The 26,257-nt window shown below is 51.7% G+C and overlaps 3 protein-coding genes across 9 annotated transcripts in view; 2 read left to right on the top strand and 1 right to left on the bottom strand.

Annotated features, from left to right (window-relative positions):
• LOC122191665 (ubiquitin carboxyl-terminal hydrolase 37) overlaps nt 1-5,054 on the bottom strand; it is a 30,126-nt gene extending 25,072 nt beyond the window's left edge. For both annotated transcript variants that reach the window (XR_006182442.1, XM_042892024.1), the window contains exons 1-4: nt 4,863-5,054; nt 2,077-2,248; nt 1,449-1,549; nt 55-236 (exon numbers count right to left, since the gene is read on the bottom strand). Coding sequence is in view for 1 of the 2 variants with exons in the window: in XM_042892024.1 (XP_042747958.1) it covers nt 55-236; nt 1,449-1,549; nt 2,077-2,248; nt 4,863-5,018 (611 nt within the window). In the remaining variant the exon portion in view is untranslated. The remainder of the gene's footprint in view (nt 1-54; nt 237-1,448; nt 1,550-2,076; nt 2,249-4,862) is intronic.
• A 488-nt stretch (nt 5,055-5,542) lies between these two features.
• Nucleotides 5,543-17,586, top strand: LOC122191661 (CCR4-NOT transcription complex subunit 9). 2 transcript variants are annotated; one of them, XM_042892014.1, is made up of 8 exons: nt 5,543-5,637; nt 9,147-9,326; nt 10,571-10,686; nt 11,415-11,524; nt 12,220-12,329; nt 13,246-13,344; nt 15,273-15,364; nt 16,003-17,586. In XM_042892014.1, exons 1-8 carry the CDS (start codon nt 5,614-5,616, stop codon nt 16,169-16,171), a joined length of 900 nt encoding a protein of 299 aa, XP_042747948.1. In that variant the 5' UTR covers nt 5,543-5,613; the 3' UTR covers nt 16,172-17,586. The 2 variants fall into 2 exon arrangements, with proteins under 2 accessions (XP_042747948.1, XP_042747947.1); XM_042892013.1 differs by having other exon boundaries at nt 15,997-17,586.
• An 869-nt stretch (nt 17,587-18,455) lies between these two features.
• LOC122191660 (1-phosphatidylinositol 4,5-bisphosphate phosphodiesterase delta-4-like) lies at nt 18,456-26,101 on the top strand. 5 transcript variants are annotated; one of them, XM_042892009.1, is made up of 16 exons: nt 18,456-18,536; nt 20,173-20,221; nt 20,348-20,506; nt 20,998-21,226; nt 21,455-21,584; nt 21,735-21,966; nt 22,270-22,471; nt 22,732-22,876; nt 23,324-23,476; nt 23,619-23,759; nt 23,855-24,011; nt 24,340-24,456; nt 24,727-24,905; nt 25,006-25,141; nt 25,216-25,365; nt 25,464-26,101. In XM_042892009.1, the coding sequence occupies exons 2-16, from the start codon at nt 20,197-20,199 to the stop codon at nt 25,568-25,570; spliced, it is 2,262 nt and encodes a 753-aa protein (XP_042747943.1). In that variant the 5' UTR covers nt 18,456-18,536; nt 20,173-20,196; the 3' UTR covers nt 25,571-26,101. The 5 variants fall into 5 exon arrangements, with proteins under 5 accessions (XP_042747943.1, XP_042747942.1, XP_042747946.1 ...); XM_042892008.1 differs by having other exon boundaries at nt 18,458-18,536; nt 20,170-20,221; XM_042892012.1 differs by lacking the exon at nt 20,173-20,221 and having other exon boundaries at nt 18,471-18,536.
• Nucleotides 26,102-26,257: the final 156 nt, after the last annotated feature.

Genomic DNA, 26,257 nt, shown 5'->3' with positions numbered 1-26,257 from the left:
CTCTAAAGACCTAAACTTCTACAATGCCACATGCAAACTGGAAAGCACCCTTACCGGCTCTCCAGCAAGCCTGTTCTGTGAGCGACTGATGACGCTGGAGATGCTGCAACATTCCCCCTGTTGCCAGGTGCTCCAGTTCCACTGGAGTTCTTAACAGATGCCCGAGCTGGGGTGCCCAGCACCTTGCGGAATGGATTTTCATCCTTAGTTTCCACAGTCACCCTTTTGGGAGGAGCCTGCAAAAGCAAAACAGAGACAATAAAAACAGCGAAAAACATGACCACCACCGTGAGCCTACACTTAGCATTTACACCACTGCTTGACTTGCCACAGCGTAGTACCCAAAAGCAGAAAAGTGCCACTTGTGATAGAGCAAGAGCTTCACGTTAATTAGACTTAAACTTCTGACTGCACTGATCAAAGTCATGACCACGAAACTCCACAGCAGTAACAAATTTCTCGTGCTCCAATTACAAGTCAGTTGGGCTTTTGTGTTTAAATCTCCATTATGTGCTTTGAGATTAAAACACCCAAAGCACAACTCCTAACCACCCTCAGATCAATCCTGGGTGGCATTAAAAGAAGAAAAAAAAGGTATATAAAAGGCATACAATTAAAACAGTGCCTTGACAGCCCTGGGCCAATGCAGAGAAACGAGCTAAGGAATGTGTGTCAGCTTTATACCTGAAAACTAAATGTGTCTAATCTTACCAACGCACATGCAACCTTAAGAGTTCTTACTGTGAGATTGCCTTTAAGCAACATGCAAAATTTGTTTTGGGACAATGTAAAAAAATACTTGCCCTCAGGGCTATTAAGATATATTCACAGAGATTACAGTGCAAATTAAAGTTGGTAGATACACCATGGTGGGAGAGAAGGAACAACTAAAGTCTTTTGAAAAAAAAAACACTTCCAGGGAGAAGTCTGCAAAATATACACACAGAGAAAAAGCAGAATGGCACAGGTTCAGTAACTCTACTCTGATAATACAAAAATTCAGCCATCAGCTCTTCAGTTGCACACTTTAGCCAGATGTGTACAAACTCATTAAGACCTGCACTGATCAAAGCTTACTCAGCTGCCATGTATTTGAAGTGTTCAGTATAAACAAAGATATTCAAAACTGAGAAGCAAGCCTCAACCACTTTCCTTCAATTGCTGCTCCTCTTCTGCCTGACTGATACAGCTCAGTCTGAAGAACAGGCACGGTTTTCTACAGGCAGATGTTGACCTTCCTAAAGCAAACAGACTATGAGCCTCCTTACAAGCAAGAAGCACCATTGCCAACCATCCTGTACGCATCTATTACAAGCCCTAGAGACACAAAGACTTTGGGTGCAAAATAAATATTTATGGTGCTATTACAACATGCAATAAGAGAATGAGAGGGGGAAATGAACAAAATAAAATTAGAGAAGAGGAAAAACATGAACAGTTGAACAAACCTGATTCTCTATATAAGAGAATTGCCTATTAGCTTCCTTCTGTGTGGTCCTGCTGCCCAGCACACCTCCAAAGCTGCCAGATCCCTGAGAGGGTTTCCCAGCTGACAGGAAAAGTACACAATGTTTGATTTGATGCTCATTTCACTGACCAGCATTTGTATGTGTAAGATATTTTGAGGTTGGTTTTGGAAGAGACACACCAGATTTCTTGCCAACAGACAGTACAACATTCTGAGTGCATAGACATAAGCACATGTTTATGGATTGCCCTTATATTGGCCATTTACTCAGTGTGAAGAAAAGTTCCTACCCTTAAAACAACCAAAATAAGTGGAAGAATCAAAAGAAACTATGCAGGTGTGATAAAGACACGAGTTTTTCAAATACCGATGTACACACAACAGAAACAATCCCTGATTGTTTCATCTCTGCTTATTGTTCAGCATGACAAAGGCACACAACAAAAACCGGGGGTCAGAGCCAGACAGATTTGCACAAATATAACATGCACAGAAAGTAACGTAAGGAGGAAAGGTGGCTAAAGGTGGAAAAAAAAAAAAACACCCATACCACAGTATTGTACCTTCTCTAAGCTGTCACTGGTGTGAATTACTACTACAACACTTACCAGTATGAAGCCTGTCTTGATGGACCGCATCCAAATACATCCGCATCTCATTCGCGTCTTTAAGCGGTACCTTATCAATGGTCAGGAAGCTGGTATCCTTCAGCGTCAGCATCAGGCAGCACAGCTTTCTGCCACTGGGCCGTAAGGTCACAGACTTGATGTTATGGCTTAGCTGAAAGCAAAGAAATGGCTATCACCATCAGCGTGCTTTAGAAAGGCCCAAATACAAATTCAAACAAAACACTTCAAACCGAGAGAGAGCGTAAGAGGCACTTGCACAGAAACACATCCCCCTGCTCTACTCCCAGCAAGCATAAAGCCTCACAGAATTAAAGCTATCAGTCATCTGGGAGCTGACATAACCCAAAGGACAGCACTACTATGGCTCATCAATCCCTGCATTCCTGGTTAAGCTTTCTGAAACTTGCTCTGCTGTTGAGTGCGACGGTTCTAAACCAAAGGAATGAAAACATCCTACAGTCCCTTTTGGCTGCCTGAAACTCCTCTGTCTGGTTCAAAATATTATTTTAAGATGGGAAAGTTTAAAGTTTTGAGTTTTAAATGTGGTGCATAAACTTATGCTCACTCTATAATTCACTCAGAGGAAAAGAGACTTGACAAAGCTTAAAAAAACTTCACGGGGTGGTAAGTAAGAAACCTTTAGTCTCTGTACAGCACGGCAACAAGTAAACAGTGTCAAAAGTTTTGAGGTTATAGTCATGCATGAGAGCAATTTTAAGAGTTACTTCTCTCCAATAATTCCGCTGTGCCGCTATATTACAACATGAAGTAACTGCTGCTTCCTGCTAAGTCACTCACAAGGTGTGGGTTTTGTGGAGAAGCGACCATACAGATGTCAATACACAAGTACTTTTCAACTTCTGCATCCTTTTGCACTTATTCATTTTTCTGCTACTTCTGCAGCCTTTCCTAAAAACCAGGCACTGCTACACAATGACGTTCTTACCTGGACATTGCTACATTGCAAGCTGAAACCACAGCCAAGGCCATTGGGCACTGCAGTGCAAGAGGCTGCCCATCAGACTGGAGCCTCCTCCTCAAGTGGCACCACCTGTGCATCACCACACAGCTGATCCAAATAATGATATCCAATTAACAGACACGAACAGCAGTCGTAAGGCAACCTCAGTTTCACTATACAGTTGTTTTGTCCCCTACAAACCGTACTCAAGTTTAGAACAAAAACTGATTCCTGTACAAAGTGTTCATCCATGAGGTTTCTTTCTCCCCTACATATTGGAAAACAGGTCCCAAGTTTTTCATTCTCTCTTAAAACAGAGGTCAGTGCACAGGGATTACAGATATTCTGGCATCTCAGTGCAGCACAATGTATTCCTATTCAAAATGCTCACATAAGAGGTCTCCAAGCACAGTCTCTGTGTACCTGTTACCAAAAAGTCAGCGTTAGCACCTCAGGAGGTGAAAATAAATGACACATTTCACACACTATCTCGTATCTAGCAAACTCATCAAAACATCAAATAACAGCAACAGAAATATAACCCAGGATCCACATGAATGTTCTGTTACAGCAAAGTGAAAAAGTGGGGGAAACTGCTCACAACTTCTCAGAGCAACTTGCCAGGGGGAAAAAGAAAGCAAGCAAACAAGAGAATGGTACTTTTAAAGCAGAATTACAAAGTATTTGGCACACCTGTAATGAGGGCACCGAGACTGGGACCAGCTGGCACAGGTGCACAACACAACGGGGAGCCCACTCTCCCTGCTGCCAGCACCTGTACTACCTCAAGATGATCAGGACCAGAGAGCAGCTCCAGCTGGAAAATAACTGTTGGCCTAATGAAACTAATTGCTCTAAGGCTTGGGCTGTTCATTTCCTCTTTGCTGTGCCCCTAGATGCAGAGCACCACGCTTCCCAGTCCATCAGACTTGCTGTTTGGCCCCCTCCAAGTGGAAACTCTCCACAAAGCTCTCGCAGACTTGAGGAGTGCCACAGCCAGAAGAGAGACAGGAGCAAAGCCTGTCCCTGCAGACATAGACAGATGCTGGGCAGGCTCACCCTCCTACAGAACCACAGCTCCAGGCACTACTGTGCCACAGAAAAACTCATCCTGGCAGAACAGAGCACAAACAGGAGCCTTGGGAAGGCATAAGGGGAATAAGGGACTGTAACACCGTGGTCAAACACTGGGATTCCACCAAAAGCACAGTCACAGCACTGTGTGCAGCAACGTGGGCCGGTCTTGATATTATCAAGTCTACAGTTACAATGGTATGAGGCAATCAAAGCACGTGCCTCTCTTACACCCTGATTCCAATACAACACAGGCTTTCAGGTTCCTTGCTGAGACTTCTCAGCTTGCTAAGGGAGCAAAAACCTGGTATTCCAAACGCAACATGTTCTCTTTTTCATTAAGTTCATAGGAAGAAACAAATGGATCAGAGAAAGGTCTGATACACCAGTCAGAAAACAGCAGTGATGCCAGAAAGCAGAGGCAGCACAGAGGCAACAAACCCAACTGATTGGAAAGTTGCTAAATGATTCTTTTAAAAAGCAAAGCAAAACCAAATCTCAACATCACCTGCAGGCTGCCCACCTATCGCAACAAGAAGGTATTCCAAAAAGCAAGACGTGGGTCACAGCTCTACACCTGCTGCTCGGCCCTTCCCATCCAGCGGATACCATAACACCACACCTGAATAATTCGAGTGCAGGGCTACAACCGAGGGATGGCGCTCAGGAAGGAGGCAGAAGGAGTAGCGACACGCGATAGCCGGGAAGGACACGGCCCAGCAGCGCCCACCTGGAATGTCTTGGGGATGCCCCCCACGTTGTAGTGGACCACCAGGCTGACTTTGTTATCCTTCTCCACGATCTCGAAGCTGCCCTCCTTCCACTTGGTGATGCCAGTCTGCATGCTGCGCATCCGCACGGGGCCGTGCACTTTCAGCGGGGCCATGGCGGGGCCTCACCGCAGCCGGCACCGCCTCGGAACCTGCGGGAAAGAGAACGCGTGCTGCGGGGTGTGCGCCCACCTCCACACGGAGATGCGGCCTTCCCCGGAGGAGCGCTAGAAGCGAGCGGGGCCGGACGCCGCGTCCGGGGAGGGGGTGAGAGGAGGGCGGCCCGAGGCGGTTCTGCGGGGCGAGGCGGTCCCTCCGGAGGCCGCGGCCGCCATCACCCGGCCCCGCTCCGAGGGAAGGGCGGCGCTCCCGGTACCTGCGGCCCGCGGAGGGGCGCGGCGGCGGATGGCGGGAACCGGCTCCCCGCGCGACGCACGGCACGCAGGCGCGCGCGCCCCGCTGACGTCAGCGCTGCTGCGCCGCTGCGCCCTTCCCGGCACGCCGCGCACGCGCCCACGCTCCGAAGCGGCGCTCTCGTCCCTTCCCCTCCTGCCGCCGCGCAGGCGCCGTTAGAGAGCGGCCCGCTCCCCGCCGCTGTTTGCGCGCACGCGCACCTCGTCCTCCTCGAGGCCGCGTTCCCTTCCCGGCGCCCCGCGCGGCGCTGCCTCTATGGCGGCGGGTTTCTGAGCGCGGCCCGGAGCCACCGGCACCATGCACAGCCTGGCCACAGCCGCGGTGAGCCGGCAGCACCGGGGGTCTGAGGGTTCATTCGGCGGGCGAGCTCCTCGTTTCCTTCTCAGGAGACGGCGGGCGGGCGGGCGGGCGCGGGCCGAGGGGGAGGGAGGCCCGAGTGTCCCTCGGGGAACCGGAGCTGCTGGGGCGAGGTTGGGGCGCGGGGAGCCCGGCAGCGTGCGGTCTGGGTGGGCGATGTGTGTGCCCTTTGGCTTTTCGGCTCCCCGAGTAGCTGCTCGTTGCGGGCGAAGCGTTTGGCAGAGGCTTGGGGCGAGCGGGTCGCTGCAGGCGGCAGATGGCTGCGGTGCTGCTCGGCGTAACGAGCGCGAATAGCCACAGCGGGAGCTGAGCGGGCTTCCGAGTCTTCCTGCCTGCAAATGCTTTTGATGAGGTTTGAGACGCTGCTTTCTGAAGCACGGGAGGGAACGCGAGCTCGTACTGAACGCTTTTAATCAGCATTTACGTCTTGAGAGTGGTGTATTGTGGTGGGGCGATGGCATGGGCTGTACAGAGGCGGTGGCTGCACCGTCTCTGCAGGCATTTCGTGTCAGGCTGGAGAGGCCCTGAGCACTGATGGAGCTGTGGGTGTCCCTGCTCGTTGCAGGGGTTGGACCAGACGGCCTTTAAAGGTCCCTTCCGACCCAAATGGTTCTCCAATTCCAAAACAGCTGTCAAAATGCACGAGGTGCTGTTATGTTTGCTGTTAATCTGAGTGCCACCCATCCTTCTGTAAGAGGATTTTTTTGGAAGGCAGTTTTAACGACGTAATCGAAGTCAGGATTAGAAGTCAGCTTTACTTTGGGGCTCATCTGAGTGTGTGTTTAATTTGTCACAATCCATGCTACCTGATGGATCTGTATTGAAACGTTTCTTACTACGATCAATGCGCTGTAGGCTGAATGTGAGAAGGAGGAGCATTCCACTCTGCAGAAGTCCTTGGCAGTTGTATTAACAAAGGTGAATAGTGCTGCTCTGAGTGGAACAGTGAGTGGGCTGAGGAGCTCCTGGAGGCTTTGTGAGCGTCTCATGATGAAGCTGCTGTAAGCAGGAGCATCGCTGTTGTCCCTGCAGTGCTGGTGGCAGAGCTGGCACTTTGCCTTTAGGTCTGACGACAGCGTTAGACACTGAAGACTGGAGAATAAGCTAAGAAAAAAAAATACAGCTTTACTGTAGCTGTAGGTAGCAGTAAGGCATGGGAAGTCCAGATTGAACTAGTGAATTCACTGATAGTTAAGTTCAAAGTTTGTGTTGGTGTTCTTTGAGTTGCTGATCAACCAAAATTTCTTTAAAAGCACCTGTATCTGATTGGGTAGCATTCTGTATTGGGGGTTGGCTGTTTTCTTCAGCATGCCTGGCAGCTGCTGCTCACATGGGGGAGAAAGCCAATTGCCTTTCTCCAGGTCATTCAGCTGTTGCTGGGGATGTGATCAGCAGGGATGTCTGAGGTAGCACCCTGTTCTTGTCAGTGGTGTGGAGGTGGCACAGTCCTGTGGTGTGAGACACTGCTGGGAGCTCCTGCTTTCCCTGTGTGCAGATGAAGGCCTGCCTGGTAGGGTGCTGCCTCAGAGAGTGCAGAGGTTGTGTGTAGCCCTTGGGGTTCCCCACAGTTTTAGGTCTGGGAAGAGGGGAAGCAACAATGAAACAGGAAATGAAGACAAAATGTGGCTTTCGATTTCAGCTAGAATGTTTACTGAGCAACTGTAGAGCCTGTGACCAGCAACTGGTTCTCAGTAAGACTGATACTGGGCATCATAAACTTAATTGTCTGGAAAATCTGCTTAGTGCTCTCTAGGGATCATAGACACATGATTGTGCTTTTAAAGGGTCGATATATTTAAGCTTACAGGAACTGAAACAACGAGTCTAGAAAAATAGATGGAAGCTTTAGATAACACAATTATAACAACATTACTGCTGCACTGCTTGTCACTCTGCCATCCCAAATGAAAACAAATGAGCTCAGTCTGTTCACCTTCTCTCTTCCAGCTCTGGTATTGGAGTTACCACTGGAACTGTGTTCCTTGTACATAAAATTGTTAGGTTATCATTTCAGTATGAAGTTCTGGGGGAAAAAATGAAATAATATAGGGTAGACAAGAGGAGAAAAAGGGCACAGCAGGAAAGATGAGCAGGTACAAGGTATTAGAGGCCTGAGATGTGGAGATTGGTAACACAGCACATCAGATTATATTGTAGCCTAAATTACATAGAGGAAGAGATTACAAATTACAACTTCAATCCACTGTCAATCCCACAGGGTTTTTTAGGACATGATTATGAATATAATGTGTGGATAGCTGAGCAAGGAAACTGCTGTAGCAATAAAGAGGGAAGGCTATGGGGGTATGTCCCTAAGGCATGGTCTCCTTCCAGCAGCTCTGGGAACTTCATTTTGGATCCAGTTGCTGTCAGTTCCCCAACTCTTTTGTGTTCAGTAAGGAGCTGCTGCTAGCACTACTGCTGGCAGTGCAGTGCATGAAGCACTCACTTTAATGCATAAGTTTGCCTTCAAATTGTTGGTCTGAATCACCACACTATCCATGTAGGAGGCCTGCTTGCAACCTGAGTGCTTGATATGCCAGCAGTGGCATGAGACAGGCTTTCATTGCGAGGTTTTTCTTTACCATTTCCACAGAAACTGCTAACGTGTCACTTGTTTGCTATCCCTTTCTTCTCAGCCCTCCCTAATTTTGTTTTTTGCCCAGAAAACTTGTTGGCCTTGATGTTTTTTTCCCATGATGTTTCAAGAAAGGCAGAAGAGAAATTGTGTGTTTCTCCCAAGTAGTAGAAAGTGTCTTAACAATGAATGCACATCTGCCCTTCTCAGGGTTGTTTGTTTTTGAATAGGAACTTCTGCACAAAAACAGTCTTGAAACATTTCCTTTTAACTCCGTGCAGCTAAAGGAGATACCAGGGATGAATTGGAGGAGTCTGTAACACCAGTGTTACTGGCTGTGTTTTTTGTCTGCCCCACAGCGTTGTATTGATGTTGGTGTAGTGAGAATTTTTCTGTTATTTGTATGAACACTTTTCTCATGTTTGTTGAAGCCTGTCAATGGGATTCATTGAGTATCCTGGTTGTTCCTGGAGAGAAAAAGGCAGCATCTGCATTACTTGGGTGGGATTTGTGGGAGCTTGCATCTGAAGCATGAAATCAATGCAGGCAGAGTGGGTGATAGGTGGCTAAAGTATGTGTGGCCTCCCCAGGAGCTCTGCTGACACAGATGGGCAGAAGCACGGCTCTCATGTCACCAAATGAAGTTGTAAGGAAATGGTTGGCAGGCCAATCAAGGGAGACTGCCCTAATGAGTCAGGCCAGAAAGTGAAACATCTGTGTTTCAGATAGGCGAAGTAGTAAGCTTGATCTAAGCGATCATCCATATCCACTGCTTCTTAATGCAGCTGTAGTCCCTCCCTCCCCAGCCACTTCCTCGAGCCCTTTTTTTGCTTTGCCTGTGAGGCTGTGAGAAGCGTTTGGCTTCGTGACCGAAGTTTTCTTGTCTCCTTCCCAGCCTGTGCCTACAGCGCTGGCTCAGGTGGACCGTGAGAAGATCTACCAGTGGATCAACGAGCTGTCCAGCCCTGAGACGAGGGAGAATGCACTGCTGGAGCTGAGCAAGAAGCGCGAGTCTGTGCCTGACCTTGCCCCCATGCTGTGGCACTCTTTTGGCACGATTGCAGCACTCCTTCAGGTGGGTAGGGCAGAGCTCAGCTTTGTTCCGTGGCACAGCACCGCTACGTGGCAGAGCTCTGTGTGTCCATGGGGTGGATCTGGGGAGGCGCTGATATGTCCCTTCATGCCATTTCTGTGTGTATGATGGCTGCTGGATCGTGTGGTGAGGGGAACCACATGAGGATGGCATTTCTAATGTCTTCCATTAGTCACCACTTGCAAGGTGATGTTCTTAGAGACTAGGCCCTAAGATTGTTGATGAGATAGCTTATATAGCTGAAAGAGGAGCAGGCAAGTTCTTCTGTGTATGAACTTCCTGTAGATGACGTTCAGATCCACAGCAGTTTTACTCCTAAGATCTCCGTTTTGTGTTGTGGAGTTTTTTTCTTTATTTTCCCATAAGTTTGAGTACTACCTGCTCAGGGTCATGATTTAGCAGAGGGTTGTTAGTTAGGGTGGGATGGTTAGGTCATGGTTGGACTCGATGGTCTTTAAGGTCTTTTCCAACCTGAGAGATTCTATGATTCTACTTGATCTAAAGGTTGCCATTACAGAGAGCCCTCATTGGGGCAGCACGGGAGCGCTTGGAGCTCACTGCTCCAGAGTACCTTGCAAAGAAAACTACCTGCATTTTTGATCAAACAGAGTGGCTCAGCTGAGCTCCAGGTAAACCACAGCTGATGTCTGCCCATCTCTGCTGAATCTAGTCATTTCATTTGAGGAAGGAAAGAAAATTGTGTAGGATAGGTGATGCCAGACTGTGAAAACAGGATGGCACTGAAACAAGCGAAGAAAATCATAAAGGAGCCATAGCTGGAAGCAGACAGTTTTCTGAATTGGACTTCTCACTTTCAGCTGCTTCCCCTTCATTGAGTTAGAAGAGTACCAGCAGCAATGGTATGAAGGAAATGGGTGTGCTCTGCCTTTAGGCACAGGAACAGCATTCCTCCTTGCTCTGGAAATTCAAAACAAAGTAATCCCCACATCCACAAAGTGCCAGGAAATCAAATGAGCCCTTTTTTGAGGGAGGAGCTAAAATTAAAGTTTGACTGTATCTGTGTGACCCCTTGTCAAACTCATTCTGGCATAACTCTGCCATTTGCTTTGCAGCATGTAACTGCCATGTAACTTGAGAGTGGTGCTTAGTGAAAGCAGACTAAAATCTCATGGCACCACAGTCCCTTGCTGGGCAAATGCATTTGTGCAGCTTGCAGATTTTTTTTTTTTTCTCCTTTAACTTTTCTTCACTTATTACTTTTTTAGGAAATTGTAAATATTTATCCATCAATCAATCCTCCAACCTTGACTGCCCATCAGTCCAACAGAGTGTGCAATGCTTTAGCTCTGTTACAGTGTGTTGCATCTCATCCTGAAACAAGGTGCGTGTTTCCAAGTATGAAAGTTTTCTGGACTGCTGATGTTGACAGCTCTGCCATTTTGTTTGATTCTGGAAGTGTGTAAATTCCTTTTTGCTCTTTTACCAAGAGAAGTGGAAAAATAGACAGAGCTGGAAGATAGGCAACTGACTGCTGCTTTTACTTGTTTGCCTGAATTACCAGGATGACAGCTTTATTGTGGTCCTGAATGCTTTGCATTCCTTGAATCATCCCAGCATCCTGCAAATTCCCAAAATATTGGGTTGTGACAGATCCTAGGAGCTCACCCAGAGACAAGGCTGCCTTTGTGCTGAGTGCTACATGCAGGATCCTTGTTTTAATGAGCTTACAGTTATTTAGACTAACTGCCCAAAGAATGGAATGAGCTGGGCTGCCTTTCCCAGAGACTGTGGCCAAGGAGCAAAAGCAAAGCCACACCTGCAGCCTCCAGCCACTGCCTGACTTCCAGGTTTTCTCAGCCTGTTTTGCACATGTCAGCAAGGAAAAAGATGGTGTTAGTTCAGCCCGAATCAGTAGTTAATGCACAAACATGGCCCAGTGCAGAATGAATGTCACACCTTACCATCAGAGCATGAACTGCTACCCAGTTCTGAGGAGCAGCAGCAGCAGTGTTGTCTGTCAGGAGTAGTGTGAAGCTGTGCATGATCGTTCTGGTTTGTGCGCTCACTTTGTTTTCCTTGTCTCTTGTGGGTGTTCTCCCTGTCCTGCAGATCAGCGTTTTTGGCAGCTCACATCCCTCTCTTCCTGTACCCCTTCTTGCACACAGTTAGCAAGACACGTCCATTTGAGTACCTGCGGCTCACAAGCCTCGGGGTGATCGGTAAGCAATAAGACTAATGCAGAGCACTGGTTTCCTAGTGAAGTGGCTGTTAAAGCTGTGGATATAGAAACCTGCACAACTTAAGTCAGGTCTGGGATAGGAAGTGAGATTTTTCCAGTTAAAAGAAAACCTTGAAGTCTAGGTCTGTTGCCAGAAACCTCCTTGCTGTTAGAACAAGTATCTGCAATTTCGATGTGCCTTCATCCTTAGCACAGCTAACTAGAGACTGGGATGGGAGGGTGCACGTTGAGCTTTCTTTGGCTTTTTGTCATTGTCTTGGGTATATTTACCCCATCTTCCACTTTTTTTCCCCTTTTTCTGTCCAGAGTGTTTCTCTCTCAATGCACAAAGAGCGTCTTGAGATAGGTTTCTTCTTCTGAGAGGCTTCTGTTGAGTGGCTGTGAGTCACTGGAGGTTGTGTTACCACCAGGGGGAGAGCCAAGAACATATCCCCTTTCTGAAAAACAACCAGCCTCCAAAACCAGCTCGATTACTTTTATGCTGCCAAAATGATATCTTCTCCAGCCACATGCTGCAGCATATTTAGGATGGGAGTTGCTCTGTCAGTCATTCAGATGTAATGATTCCTGGCAGGACAGTACAGGCCATCTATGATAAGCAAGGGGTTTTTGTTGTTTTTTGTTTTTTTAAACAATTTATCACTTATTAAATTTGCTTTTTGTTTTTCTTTCAAGGAGCCTTGGTGAAAACTGATGAGCAAGAAGTAATAAACTTCTTATTGACAACAGAAATTATCCCCCTGTGCTTACGCATTATGGAGTCTGGCAGTGAACTTTCCAAGACGGTACCTGTTGTTTTTCTTAAGAGTTTCTGTTGTTTATGTCCAGCTGACCAGGCAGTCTGAAACCTGCAGAGTTGATTGATATCCTGTTGCAAATGGTGAGGCAACTTTTGGTGGTGTTTTACCTCCTCAAAATACAAACCGAGCTGAGTGTTCCTTGAGCGTGGCAGTTCTGCTAGGAAAGATCTTGCCCGCTCTCAGCTCCCAGTCTGCTTTGTAGTTCAGCAGAGTAACCTTCAGTCCTGAGCTGGATCAATTTTCCTTCTGCCTGAGAGAACAAATGCTGTAACTGCTCAGTGCTCAGGTTGAGCAGCAGCTGTTGGTGGTGATGATTATAGGGATGTTCACCACACTGGACCAGTTGGTTACCCCATTTGATCAGGGCTGCTTTCCACTATGAGTTCAGATCTGTGGATGGATGACCCAGGTAGGCCAGCCACAGGTTTCAGTCTGTGTCCTTCTCTCATGAAGCCTGATGACATACCTGACCAGGGCTCTTCCAGGCAGTCACGTGTCTGGTCATGCTTCAGTAATACTTGAGATGGAAACTGAAACCAGCTTGCTGTGTACACAGCAGGGCCAAGGGCTAGTGTGTGTGACCAGAGCAGTGTGGCCACAACGAGCCATACGAGGCTGTCCTGAGCAGCCTGGTTGTAGTTGCTACTTCATGCAGCCTGCATCCAGTCGTCTGGTATGCAGTGCTTTGTATCTGTCTTTCTTCCTTAGCCAAAGATGCCAGTCATTGCGCAGTGTCCTGCATTTCGTTTTGGCTTTAAACTTTTTAAATCAAGAACAGCATTTTCTGAAAGGCCTTTCAGCCCTGGGACTGCCATGAAAAGAACGCAGCACAAAGACTGTTCTTTCTTGGGATAGATGAGTTGTTTTATATGTTCTCTTTTCTGCTTTCTTCCTATTCTAGGTTGCTACATTTATTCTTCAGAAAATCCTTCTGGATGACACAGGGCTGGCATACATCTGTCAAACGTATGAGCGGTTTTCCCATGTTGCCATGATACTGGTAAGATTGTTCCTTCTGCTTTAGCAAAACAAGTAGTTATATATATGCTCCAGCAGTTAACTTCTTTGGCAGCTATTGTACTGCTCTCTGGCTGGAGCACAGGGTGAGATGGGCAAGCAGTTCTTGGATAAATTGCTTGTAGCTCTGCAGCTCTCTGGTTCTGCTTGTTTCCTTTATATAGCTCTGGTTTGCCTGTTAAGAGAACAGATAGTTGTAATTTATGAAGTCCTTAAGGTAAATCGGGTAAACATCTCCAGGGAATAAGAAGGGTGTGAATTGGTCTAATTTTATGTAAAGGTGGTGACACAGGTTCAGATTGTGGATCTGCTTTCCCTGTTTGTCTCCCACAGCAGGTTAGAAGAATATAAGAGGTTGAACAAAGGAGTAAGAGCAGAGCAAGCATGTATGATACTTGCCCTTCTAACAGCCTCCCAGCTGCCAGCTATTTTTTGGTTTTGGATTTCCAGGACCAACTGTGGATTTTCTATGCAGTAACCCCCAGTGTTTGTCCAGTCCTCCCCTTGAACTGCACATACAGTGTCCTTTACCAAGGAGTTGCACAGGTTTCCTGTTTGCTGCCTGGAAGGCCAACCCCAGTTTGTTTGTTTTGAACCCAGTTCCTACTAATTTTTTCATATGATTCTAAATCTTGTGTTAGAATGCACAGAGAGCAGACATTTTGTCCATTCCTCTGTCCCCTGTAAAGGAGAGCTTTAGGTATCCATATTTTGTTCATCCCAAAAGTAATAGCCCCAGTGGATTATTTCCTTCAGCTTGCTAAAATTGAAATATGTGTCTGCTCTGGAACAGCTATTACCCCAATTTTGTGAGTGTTTGCTTTTTACAGAGCCAATCTCAAGAGATGAAAATGCAGCATTAAGTTAAGCACTTTGTAGTTCTGGTTCTGTGCCTAAATTTTGATGCTTTCATTGGGAATATTTATTAGTACATCTGTTTTCCCAAACTAACTTCTAACTCACACGTGAACAACAAAATATGAATGCTTCTGAGCTGTCCAAAATATCTCATGTGATACAACTTCTGCAGTTGTGGAAGGGATCAGCTTTAGCTGAAAGTACATTCAGGCAAGCAATTAGAAACAGAAGCCCTGGAGGGGGGGGAGTGGGAGGGGGGAAGGAGACCAAGGAAGAATTTATGTCTGGGAAGGGTATGAACACAGAAGGACGTGGATGTGTGCAGATACGTTAGCATGGAAGAAATGCTGTTTGTGGTGTATTCCCACAATAGATTGAAACAGTGACATGATAAAAATGTTCATGAGACATTTGTTCTGTATTTCAAAAATAGGGCTAATGTACTCCTGTCTCCTGAGGGTGCTGGGTTGCTTCCTAGTCTGCTGATAAATGTGTAAGATGCTCTGCAAGTATTAGAAGCTTTTAAGAGGGCAAATTAATAATTCCTGTTCAGGAGCTGTGTGAGGAGCTCTCTGACCATTTGTTCGTTATTTTGAAGAAATCTTGGTATCCAGGGGATAGCTAAGAACAGGAAGCTTCCAAAAGGGCAGATGAGGCAGCCCCCACTAATTGCTAACTGACTAAAAATCCAAACACAGGTGAATTTAGCTAATGGGGAAAACGGTTAGTGCTACTTGGTGTGGTTTCATGGGGAAAAAACTTGCTGGGCAGATCTGATTTGACTCCTAATCATGACTCAGGGCAGGTGTGTGAAGGCATCTGTAGTGTTCACTAGGCTGGGTGTGTTCAAGGCTGCAACCACGTGCAAAGTCCTACACAGTGTGAGAAAGAGATGCACGCTGTCAAGGCAAGGGGCTGGGCTGCATGCAGGGCTGTCCAGCTGAAAGGCAGTGGGCTCCGCTGGGTGGGAGGCCAGGGTGATTTAATGGTCTTTCCTAATCATGAAACTGTTCAGACAAACACTAACTGCTGGCACTGGCCTTTGTCATACAGGGTAAAATGGTCCTGCAGCTCTCCAAGGAGCCATCAGCACGGCTGCTCAAGCACGTTGTCCGCTGTTACCTTCGCCTTTCTGATAACCCCAGGTAAACATTTAAGGAGTTTGGGCCGGGGCTTCTCCCGTCTGCTTGGGAGCACAGCTCTTCTTGCCAGTGCCCATCTGGAGTCGAGGTTGCTTGTTTGTCCTTAAACAGCTCATTATGGAAAATACTGTGGGTTTTTTGGTTTTTTTTTTGTTTGTTTATTTTGCTAGCTCCAGGAGCTTGTATGGTGATAGAAACAGCCTCTTTGGAGCTTGGTCTGATTCAAGCAGGTTACAGTTGCCTGAGTTCAAACGTTGCTTGGATTGGGTATGAGGGGAGGACTGAGCTGGAAGGTGTGCTGTGCTCTCCCTCTTCTGCATCATGTGAGCTGTTAGCAGTAAATCGATGAAATTCAGCATGAAAGCAGTTTATAATTTCCTCAGCTGACCAGCAGCTCTACCCAAAGCTGCTGAGTGAGTATTTGTTGTCTGCCTCGTCTGGCTTTGTGCTATTGGCTGACGGGCATCAGGACAGGCACAGGGGTATGCTCGGTGGGATCTTGAGGGACGGGAGCCATGCTGGTCAGCAGAGTGCTCAGTGACTTCCTTGGCTGGCCTGGCGTTGTGTTCCCAGTGGAGTTTGCTCCCCTCTTGCCCCTGTGAGTTTATTTGTTGGGCCCTGTTTCTTGTCTTTTGATGTAGGGCACGTGAAGCTCTCAGACAGTGCCTTCCTGACCAACTGAAGGACACCACCTTTGCCCAGGTCCTGAAGGATGACACCACCACAAAGCGCTGGCTGGCTCAGCTCGTCAAGAACCTGCAGGAGGGTCAGGTCACTGACCCACGGGGCATCCCGCTTCCTCCGCAGTGACTGCTGGGGGGGGGTGGGAGATCTGGGAAGAAGCAGCTCAGGTTTACAAAGAACTAGGAACGGATGACCTCTTCTATAACAAACTGAGCGTGCCAGCTGACTTTCAGTCTGCCAGCTTGTCGGACCATTCCACCCAGCCAAAGGCTGCTCTGTAGCAATGCAGCATGCCTCTGGGGATCACAACACCAGCAGATTCTGATACCACAGCTTAAAAAGAATCAATAAAAATAATCTGTAAAGATCCCTATCTCTCCAGGAGGCTTGGCTGGCGTCTGTCCCTGCATCAACAGGCAGGGGATAGCACAGACATCCACTTGTCCAGCTAGCTCAGACTTCACGCAAATAGTGTGTGACAATGGGTGTGTGCCACAACCCTCCAGTTCCTTGTCACGTCTTGTTTACACGTCTGCTTAGATGAGTGAGTTGAGTTAAAGCTGATCTTGTTGTTTTATCCCCTGTACAGACTGCTGCTCAGCTGCAGGTAGCCTAGGGACAGCTTTCTTCCTTGCAGGCACATCCTTGCTGTTCATCCATCCGGCTAGCACAGCAGGCTTCTCTTTTCCTTTCCTTTGGCACAAAGGCAGCAGCTGGAGTTGGGCACTGCAGTGCTTGCCCACGGGGAGGGGTAGATTACTTGCAATGAACCTGTGTGTCATCAGCTTGGTTCCCAGGGTTCTGGAGGCAGAAGACAGCAAGCCTGTGGTTCCTGTGCTGTAAATAGTGCAGTGCTCCTGCGGCTACTGACGCAGAACTAGCCAGCAGCTGAGGGCTGCTGCATGCTGGCCACTGATCTAGCAGAGCCACCACTGCCAGTCCCCTACTGCAGGACAGCAGGGAGCTGCATCCTGCAGGCTCCAGGTACACCAGCTCCCCTGTCCCCCGCTGCCTGCCGAGCACCTCAGTCCTGATCACGTGCCTCCCAGCTCAGCTTAGCCATCCGAGTGCATCCATTTCAGCTTTCAAACCTGCCTTGGCGTCTGTCTCAGCCCCACTGCAATTAAACTGTCTGGACTTGCAGCCACTTACCTGTCTTCCCTGCCTGGAGGGGTGGTGTGGCCCTGGCAGGGCGGGCTCTGGGTGGCAGCTGGGGAGTTCTGGGGCTGTGCTGCAGCAGCCAGCTTTGCTGGCACTTGGCTGCAGGCAAGCTGCTCATCCCCCTCCAGCAGCCCATTTTGCTGGTAATCTGCAGTGTTATGCCAACAGTGTCTTAAATCCCATCTGGTTTCCCCTCCCTCTTCCCATTTCAGCCTTTGCATAACGAGGGCAGAGCCTGGCCTCTTCCTTGCCCTTGGGTCCCATTTTATAACCGTTGCCGCCTTTTTTTTCCCTTCTCCCTAACCCTGACCTTGACGGGGTGTGAAAACGCTTCTGTTTTTGTAAGTTTGGGTTAATAAATAATAAAACCCCAGTCAGCACAGGTTGCTCCTGGCCTGGTCTCTTGGGAGGGCAGCGGGGCATGGGGGTTGTTGTGGGCGAGAGAAAGGAGGGCTGTGCCAGCTCCTCACTGCCCTTCTCTGGGTGCTCGTTGCCTTCTCTGGGGGGCAGCTGGCTGTCACCAAGCTGCTGGAAGTCTCACTATCTCTGCAAGAAGGTAATGTGGTTGGGATGCTGAAGCCTGGGTGTGGGGCAAGGGCTGCTGCTGGGTCCTACTTTACAGAGTGCGTTTGCAGCCGCTCCCTGGCACACAGTGTCACCCTTGTTATGGTGTTAGAGCCTCTACTGCTGGGCTGGGCAGGGGAGGAGATGCGCAAAGCTGGTGGCCCAAGCTAGGCTGAGGGCAATGTCCCTGTGTGTCGGGGTAGGGCTGTGCTGGCCCTGCTGCACCCAGGAGTGGCAGCTCTATGCTGTGCTGCCATGCGGATCCATTCTTCCCATGCAGCCAGGCATTGCCACGAGGTTTGCTCCTAGCACTGCAGCCCTTGCACTAAAATCTGCCCGCCGTGCAAGGTACGGTTGTGCTGGGATCGCAGGGTCCCGTGCCCTGCCCGTTTTGCTGCTACTCTGGGGCCAATCCAAGGGCTTGGGGTGCCTTTAGGTGAGGGTGTGCTGGGTCTCCCTGTGCCCCCCGACCCAGGCAGAGGCTGGGGAGGGACGGGCTAGCAGGACCCCCGTCCAGGGCCCCGCAGCCTCCCCACCCCCCGGAGCGGCGAACGCGGCGGCGTGACCTTAATCCGTGCCGACCTTGAGGGAGCGCGGCTGCGGGGCCGGGGCTGTGCGGGGCGCGGGGAGTGCGGGGGCCGAGGGGGCGGGCTCGGCGCTCCGCCACTGCCAAGGGGCGGGCAGCCCGGACAGCCCCGGCTCCGTGCGGCCGCAGTCGGAGGAGCACCGGTGGTACGGCGCGGAGCGGAGCGGCACCGGAGAGCTGGTACGGGGCTGGGCCGTCCTCGGAACGGGGGGCAATAGGGGCTGCGGGGCGGGTGAGCTGCGGGCTGGGGGAGTGCCGCCTTGTTCTTCTGCTGGGGATTAGGTGTACCCCCAAGTCCTGAGCCCTGCACCTCCGGTGCGGTGCTGTTCCCGTCCCTTGGGCGGCATTTAATTCTCCCGGGTGACAGCTGGGGTGCTCACGCCGCTGTCCCCCCGCCATGCGCGGAAACTGTCACCTCTGGACGCTGGAGCGCGGCCGCCCGCCGCCCCAAGCCGCTGGCCGGGAGGGGAGAAGCGGCCCTGGCAGGAGGCAGCAGCCCTGCGGGAAGCTCTCGGGTCGGGTTTCCAGTCGGAGAGCTCTGGCTCCAGCCCCTGGCTCCTTTCCCTCTCTCCTCGACAGAGGAGCAGGAGTCGAAGCCGAGCTCTGCACGGCGAGGGGTCCTCGAGGGCACCGGGTGTGCTGGGGAGGATGGACAGCCGCGGTCCTGCTGTGCAATCGCAGGGTCTCATCTGCGGTGGGAAAGGTTTGCTGTACTGCGTGTGAGGCAGCCCCTGCTGCCCTGGTTGGGGATGGGCTGCACACCTTTGGGCCGTGCCTCCCTATGCATCTCTCTGGCACAAAGTAGGGGCTCACAATGTGAGATATTCATTTAGTTCCAAAACCTCAACTCTACTACTGGGCCAGCAGCCAACAAGCAGCCCCCTGCACGCTGCCCCCGTTACCTGTGTGACCCAGTGCTGAGCTCAGCCCTGTTGGTGGCACCAAGCCGCTTCCTGTCCCGGTGTCTCCTCAGCCTTGACGCCTCCCCTCCACCCCGGCTTCCCAGAAGCAAGCCTGGCCCCATCCAGACCCTGCGCTCGCACAGGTCTGGCAGCTGAGCTTGGCAGCTGCCTGCGCGCTGACGGCACCCGCTATTCCCAGCCCCAAAGTGCTGGTGCTGTGCTGAGTCAGGGGCCTGGGGTACAGCCAGCACTCTGTGCCCCTCGCCCTGAGTGGGACCCCAGCCTGTGACAGGGCTTCCCCTGCACCCACATCCCTGCCTACCAGCTGTGCTATCTGGTCCTTGAGGACTGCTCAAGCATCCGGCAATGAGCACATCCAGCAATTTATCTCTGGTCTAATTAAAGTCTTAACAGCCTCATCAAGGACTTATTGTCAATTCGGTTGCATTTATAGTCCCGTGTGTCCCTGCTCGCTCCAGCAGTGCTGATGTTCTGCTCCCATCCCCAGGGCCCTGCAGTGCTGAGGTACCATGGGTCACCGACCCAGGCTCCTCACTGCTACCTCCAAACATGGTGCAAGGCTGTCCCCCAGCTCTGGGGCTCTCCCGGGCTCCCTGTTTTGCCAGCTCCCAGGGTGAGGGAGAGCTCAGATCCCCTCCCAGCTCTGAGGCTGCTCTCACAAGTTTTTCCATTTCCCCCCCACACCTTTCAAGCTCTGTCTTCCCGGTAAAACAATTAATATTTCATAAGAACAACGGGACGAACTTGACACTTAACAAGAGGGTGAGCCAGCAGGAGGTACAGGCAGGTGTGCTCACACTAGGGCACACGCATACATCACCCGCGGGTGCTGGGGACAGACACCCCAGCAGTGGGTAGGCCTGCTGCACAGTCCTCTCTTCCCTCCCCAGCAGTGCCAACACGGAGGAGGCAGAGTCATGGCATCGCTGCTGTGCAACGCCCGTGAGTGTCCCAGCAGAGGGGTGCGTGCGGCAGGGCGCTGGGTGGAGTCCATTCCTCCTTCATCCTAGGTCCCAGAGGCTGGAGGGAGTGAGGTCCCTCTGGCCATGCAGCCCGCTCTGCCCCCAGGCATCCAGCTCACAGAAACACTGGAGAAGATGCAGCAAGGGACACTGATGCGTAAAGTCAAATCCAAGAGTTGGAAGAAGCAGAGGTACTTCAAGCTGCAGGATGACTGCATGACCATCTGGTACCAGTCCAAGAGGACAGGCAAAATTGAGTCTGCTTGTGAGTACAGCTGTGGTGTGTTGTCCGTGCAGGTCATTAGTAGGATTCAGAATGAACAGCAGGGTGAAAGTATGAAGATTCCTGAAACTGTGCTTGCAGAGAGTACTGAGATTCAGGAGAGGCTCTGTTTGTGTCAGGCTCTTCTCATCCACATCTCTCTGGATGAGTGGTGGGTGGGTAGTTCAGTGGGGGAGTGTGGGGATGGGTGGAGGAGTGAATGGATGGATGGATGAATAGCTCCATGGATGGATGGGTGGACGGATGGATGCATGGATACATAGATGAGTAGCTGCACAAGTAGGTGGGTGAGTGGGTGGATGGATGGATGGATGGATGGATGGATGGATGGATGGATAAGTCTATGAGTGGGTGTGTGGACGGTTGGATGGGTGAGCAGAAGAGATGTTTGGAAGGACAGATGCCTGTGGGCAGTGCCCCCTGCCCTGCGGTCCTTGTCCCCCACAGACAGACCTCCCCTCCCTCTGCCCCAGTCTCCATCAGCGATGTGGAGACAGTGCGGGAAGGGCACCAGTCAGAGGTGTTGCAGAGCCTGGCTGAGGAGTTCCCCCCTGAACGCTGCTTCACCATTGTTTTCTACGGGCGTCGGGGCAATCTTGACCTCATTGCTGGCACAGAGGAAGAGGCGCAGTGCTGGGTCCAGGGCCTGCGCCAGCTCATTGAAGTAGCCACCAGCATGGACCAGAGGGAGAGAATAGACCAATATCCTTCCCATGGGTGCTGCACCGCCCTTCATATTCTGTCCTCCCCCCACCCCCGTCTCCCCCAAGCCCTGCATCTCCAGCCTTGTCCTAGCGTGTAATTTTACGGGTATCACTGTCTGCATGAGGGAAGGGGAGCCTGTACCAAAAGGAAAAGATCTGACGCTCCCCCACTCCAGCTCTCTTACCCAAGGCCCTTTCCCTTAACATCTGTCCCGGCTTCTTGCACATGGATTCGTGACTGGTTCCAGAAAGCTGACAAGAATAAGGACGGGCGCATGAACTTCAAGGAGGTGCAGCGTCTCCTCAAGATGATGAACGTAGACATGAACGAGGACCATGCCCTGCGACTCTTCCAGGTAAGCACCACACCTTAAGGCAGGATGGGCTGGAGCTGGCTGCACAACGCTTCCCTTCCTTCCTCCCTTCCTTGTGCCTTCCACTGGCAGTGGTGACCCATCGTGGGCTGGGCACCCCACGCTGTTGATGCTGAGTGAGCTTCCTTGCAGGCTGCCGACAAGTCAGAGTCAGGGACGCTGGAAGGGGAAGAGTTTGTGCTCTTCTACAAAGCCCTCACGGAGCGCAAGGAGGTGCAGAGCCTATTCCAGGAGTTCTCTGAGGACGGGAAGAAGCTGACGCTTCTGGAGCTGGTGGATTTCCTGCGGCAGGAGCAGCTGGAGGAGGAGGGCACGGAGGAGCTCGCTATGGAGCTCATTGACAAATATGAGCCCTCGGAGACAGGTGAGAGCCTGAAAAATAGCTGTGCTCTGCACTGGAGAGAGGACTGGGCATAGGCAAAGGGCTCACTGCTGCCCTGGTGTGGTCTGGCTGCAATTCTCCCTTTGTTTGGTCCATTCTTCTGAAACAGTTTGGCCAGCCATGGGGTGTGAGCTTTGGCTTTGGGGCCCACCTCCCCAGGGCTACCTCCATTATTCTTAATGCTCCAGCCTAGCCCAGGATGCCAGGAACTACTAGCAGTCTTATTTGCTCCTACTCCATCCCCCTCGTCCCTGACTTTGGTTGAGTCTCCTGGTCTGCTCACAGCTAGGGCTCGCCACGCGCTGAGTGCTGATGGGTTCCTCATGTACCTCTGCTCCCCGGAGGGCTCCATCTTCAATCCTCAGCACCGGGCTCTGTGGCAGGACATGACCCAGCCTCTCTGCCACTACTTCATCTCCTCCTCTCACAACACCTACCTGATAGAGGACCAGATCCGGGGTCAGAGCAGCATCGAAGGCTACATCAGGTAATGGGCTGCTCCCTCCCACTCGCCCCCAGCACCACCAGTGGCATGGCCGTGCCCGGGAGGAGGGTCCCTTTTGGAGATGCTAAGCCCAATTTTTCCTTTCCTGAATCCATCCATTTTTCCCTCCCTCCATCCATCCCTAGATGGATGTCCTCACCCTGGCGCATATCCCCTGATCCCGCAGGGGTGATACCACAGCCAGAGGGAGGGCTGGGGGATGGTGCCCTGGCTGGGGTACTGGGATGACTGCCCACCCATAGGGCTCTGAAACGGGGCTGCCGCTGCCTGGAGGTGGATTGCTGGGACGGGCCGAACGGGGAGCCCATAGTGTACCACGGCCACACCTTCACCTCCAAGATCCCCTTCAGGGAGGTGGTGAGCACCTTGGGGAAGTACGCCTTCCAGGTAGGGCACTGGGTGGCCCTCAGTGCAGTTGGGGTGAGGGGCAGTGATGGGGCAGTGGTGGTGAGGATGGTGGCTGTGTCCATGCCCTGGGGACATCACTGAGGGACTGATCTGCAGCCTTGTGCTGTGTTATACAGGATCTGGGAGCTGATCTGATGGAGTGCAGGGGTGAGAGGAAGTAATGGGGGGTCCTAGGGGCATTGAGGTGGTGGAGGGGGGTGAGTGACGGTCTCATGGGGATCCAAGGACATGGTGAGCTCCTTTATGGTATTGAGCATGCATCTGAGAGCTGGCAGCTGTGCCCACTTCACCAAAGCTGTGCTGTAGCCATGCAGCTGAGCTGTGCTGTCCCTCGCAGCCCCACAGAGGTTGCTGCTGTTGCCCTGTCCCCCCACACTTCTTCTCACCCCAGCGTCAGGGGGGACAGAAGCACTCATTGCTCCCCAGGCTTCCGAATTCCCAGTGATCCTGTCCCTGGAGAACCACTGCAGCTTGGAGCAGCAGGAGGTGCTGGCCCAACAGCTGAAGGACATTCTCGGGGAGCAGCTCCTCACTGCCACCACTGACGGGCGCGTCCCCACCCAGCTCCCATCCCCGGAGGTAAGGGGCAGAGCAGGGTGAGGAGGTGGCTCTGCTGTCTCCCACCATCTTCCTCCTGGCAGCAGGGACAGCGCAGTGTCATAAGGAGGAGAGGGGAGCCCAGCACCCCAGGGTCCACACCTCTGTATCCCTGACCCCACAGGAGCTGAAGCACAAGATCCTGCTGAAGGGGAAGAAGATCGGTCGGCTGGAGGACACACTGGATGGGCCAGGGGATGAGGCACCCGATGTGTCTGATGATGACAATGGGGCAGAGGCAGAGGAGGAGAAGCGGAGGATGAAGGTGGGTGGCCTGGGATGGGGACTCGGCACCCTGTGGGCTTCCCTGCCTGGTCCATGCTGCAGAGCTGGTGGTGCTGACACAGCTCTGCTTTACAGAAGGACAGGGAGAGCCTGGCACAGGCGTTGTCTGACTGCGTTGTCTACTGCAAGAATGTGTCCTTCCGGGGTTTCCAGGAGGCCCGCAACCACTCCCGGCCTTCCGAAATCTCCTCGCTCTCTGAGGCAAAGGCCAGGAAGCTCATCCGGGATGCAGGTGAGGTGGAAGGGGCAGCAGCGTGTGAGGAGCGGGCTAGGGTGGAGGGCAGGTGTCTTCTGGGTGTAGGGCAAGAGCCTTCAGACATGGGGCTTCCTTCTGGTTTCGAGAAAATTGGCCATGAGTGGGGTACTTGGGGCTGGCAGGGAAGTTGGGTTTTGTTGGGTTAGAAAGTGAGGCAGGAGACCTGGGCTACTTGGAGAGGAGAGAGGGGAGAATAGGTGTGTGGAGGGAAGGGTTGAAGGATGGCTGGTAGGGAGATGGGTGGTTGGGCAGGCAATGCATGTGGCTGTGCAGACCAAAGGATGACCACACGCTCCATCCCTAGGGAATGAGTTTGTCCGGCACAACACCTGGCAGCTGACACGCATCTACCCCAGTGGGATGCGGACAGACTCCTCCAATTACAGCCCCCAGGAGATGTGGAACGCAGGATGTCAGATTGGTATGGGATGTGTAAATCAGGGCTCTGGGCTGGGGAAATGCCCTGGGTCCCATATGAAGTGGCACCATCAGTGGCATTGGTGCCAGCTGGTGCCAGCTCTGGCTGTAGCTCTTGCCCTGGCCCAAGGACACCTGACATCAGTACCTTGTGCCCTGTGTGTCCTTGCATCTCTGGCTGTGGGGACAGGCTGGTTCTTGCCTGCAAAGCAAGATATAGGGTCTCCAAGTTGCTGTGTGCCATGCTGAACCAATTCTTGGCCACCTCCCCCAGTGGCCCTGAACTTCCAAACAGCTGGCATGGAGATGGACCTGTGCGATGGGCTGTTCAGCCAGAATGGCCACTGTGGCTACGTGCTTAAACCGCCCTTCATGAGAGATGAAGGGACTCTCTTCAACCCCAGTGATCCCAGCACTTGGCAGGGCCTCGGCCCCGTCACCTTGACAATCCAGGTATGGGCTGAGGGGGGATGCTGGGGAGCTGCATCATTGTGCTGGGGCTCTGCCTGTCCCAGCTGGTCAGAGAACCATCCTGCATATTCCTTCTGCACAGGTGATCAGTGGGCAGCAGCTGCCCAAAGTGGCCAACAGCAAGGATGGAGCCATCATCGACCCTCTGGTACGCGTGGAGATCCATGGGGTGCCCGCAGACCAGGCACACCAGGAGACCAAGTACATTGAGAACAACGGTGAGCCTGCGTTACGGGGACCCGCTGTGCCTGTCCTGCCCTGTCACCCACCAATGCCTGCTCTCCCTTACCAGGGTTTAACCCCCACTGGGACGAGACCCTTCAGTTCCAGCTTCACGTGCCCCAGCTGGCCCTTGTCCGCTTTGTGGTGGAGGATTATGACAAGACCTCCAGGAACGATTTCGTGGGACAGTTCACCCTGGCCTTTGCCAACATCAAACCTGGTGAGCGATTGCTGCAGTTATGCAGGGAGATGCTGAGGGGCTCGATTAGGTGCTAGGGAGTGGGGTGATCAGCCACGACCTTGCTGTCCCCTCTGTAGGATACCGTCACATCCATCTCCTCTCCAAGGATGGCACCAGCATCCCGCCCTCTTCGCTCTTTGTCCACATCCGCATCACCGAGCCGCCTGGCCCAGAGCGAGACTGAACCCACGGTGCCAGCGGAACCCGGATAGAAGCCATAGGGCTGACCTTGGTTTTGGCCCGTGCAGTTGTGGCCACAGAGCTGACCATGCCACCCTGTAGTCAAATCTGTTTGTGTAGTCTCTGTGTTATCGTTGCTGCTGTGTCCCCTTTTCAGTGGCCTCTGGGGGTTGGGGAAAGGCAGTGATGTCTCCATGCCAGGTTTGGGATGCTGCCTACTGCCCTCCCTTCCCAGGCACTTGTATGGGGGTGTGCTGGTGTGTGTCCCTCCATGTATGGCTGGACATGGACACAAAGAGGAGGAGAGCTGGTGCATGGGGCTGGTCCCCAAAGCCAGAGCAGCACAGCTGGAGCACAGCAAACTTCAGGCAGAGCTGGGAGAGGAGCTGGAACTCACTGCCTCCTGACCCAACAGAGCCAGTCAGAGCCCCTTGGCCTACACAGCCGGAGTGGTGCTCCTGCCCAGTGCCATGTTACTTACCCTTGCTGTGTCCTTTCTATGTAAACAACCTAATAAATTGTTCAGTGACAGGCAGTGAGCAGTCTGGGTACAGCGGTGTTCGGTACAGGGAGTGGGTTTTGTGATTTCTCCCTGCAGACAATACCCTTTGCTGTATGAACCTGCTTCCATGCTGGAGTTGTCCCACAGTTCCCAGCACCCTGGTCCTCAGTGCAGCTAGGAGAACCCCAA

This window comes from Lagopus leucura, unplaced genomic scaffold (assembly GCF_019238085.1).
Source record: "Lagopus leucura isolate 7727_CA_CO unplaced genomic scaffold, USGS_WTPT01 63725-0_obj-0_obj, whole genome shotgun sequence".
Classification (NCBI taxonomy): domain Eukaryota; kingdom Metazoa; phylum Chordata; class Aves; order Galliformes; family Phasianidae; genus Lagopus; species Lagopus leucura.
This window is presented reverse-complemented; position numbering and strand designations above follow the sequence as displayed.